The sequence below is a fragment of the Phytophthora infestans genome, genomic scaffold, assembly GCF_000142945.1.
Source record: "Phytophthora infestans T30-4 supercont1.5 genomic scaffold, whole genome shotgun sequence".
Taxonomy (NCBI): domain Eukaryota; phylum Oomycota; class Peronosporomycetes; order Peronosporales; family Peronosporaceae; genus Phytophthora; species Phytophthora infestans.
The window spans coordinates 2189583-2190476 of NW_003303754.1; the positions used below are offsets into that span (position 1 = coordinate 2189583).

Sequence of the window (894 nt, forward strand, 5' to 3'; positions counted from 1 at the left end):
CCACGTCACTATTCTAGTTTCGTTTTCTTCCTTCCCCAAGCTCCCACGAAACTAGCAAGAAAGAAGTGGAAGGGATGCTTCGGCGTATTCAACAGCTTCAAGTCCAAGAGGACCACGCTCGCAAGTGCACGACAGTTGACGAGCTGCGCATTATTGCGACTCGGACGAAACCACGGGATCCAGGAGGAAACTGATGAAGTCGCTGATCCACGGATGATTTTCCACCTGGTACAGTGCAAAACATTGGTTAGTTTAGCCATTTCAAGACACAAAATACAGCACACGTACCCGGAAGTCATCACTCTCAGCACAACCAACGAGCACAGTGGCGATAGCTTCAGTACGAAGACGCAGGAACCTGCCCCATTGAGATCCGTCTAGCATTGCAGGAAGCAGAGGCTCCATTAGTTCATTCGCTATTGGGTGGATATCCTCACGACAGAGCTGCTGCAATTCGCGTAAGACCAGACACGATACCGTTTCGCTGTCGAGCTGGAAATATCGATCCAGTTGATTGATAGCCTGACAGAGCGTCACGACAGCAAGTTGACGGCATGTTGCGTACTCTGCACTAGCTTCGGGAACTGTGGAGGCTCGTAAAACTTTACGCTACGCAGTACCGTGGAATTAATCCGTTGGGGCCGTCCATCCCTCATTCTATTCGGTATTCCCAGTATAAAAGTACACTAAATCCAGAGCTTCCCGTGCACCGCACGGCATTGTTATGGCAATCTGACTGGAAGTCTGAATTTCTTAAAATGATAGCACACGGAAACTTAATATTATATCACAATATACTGCAATCATTACAAGACGAAATGCGATGTCGCGTGTGCCTCAATACACATTAAAGGAGTGGTTGGTCCATACTAGCGCAACATTCACTGGGTTCCC

General features: G+C 48.2%; 1 protein-coding gene across 1 annotated transcript; it reads right to left on the bottom strand.

Moving 5' to 3' along the window:
• Positions 1–150: 150 nt before the first annotated feature.
• On the bottom strand, positions 151–720 carry PITG_04206 (uncharacterized protein; the record flags this gene model as incomplete). The annotated part of the gene is made up of 4 exons (XM_002905839.1): positions 151–225; positions 289–377; positions 566–609; positions 686–720. The coding sequence occupies 4 exons, from the start codon at positions 718–720 to the stop codon at positions 151–153; spliced, it is 243 nt and encodes an 80-aa protein (XP_002905885.1).
• Between the last annotated feature and the right edge of the window lie 174 nt (positions 721–894).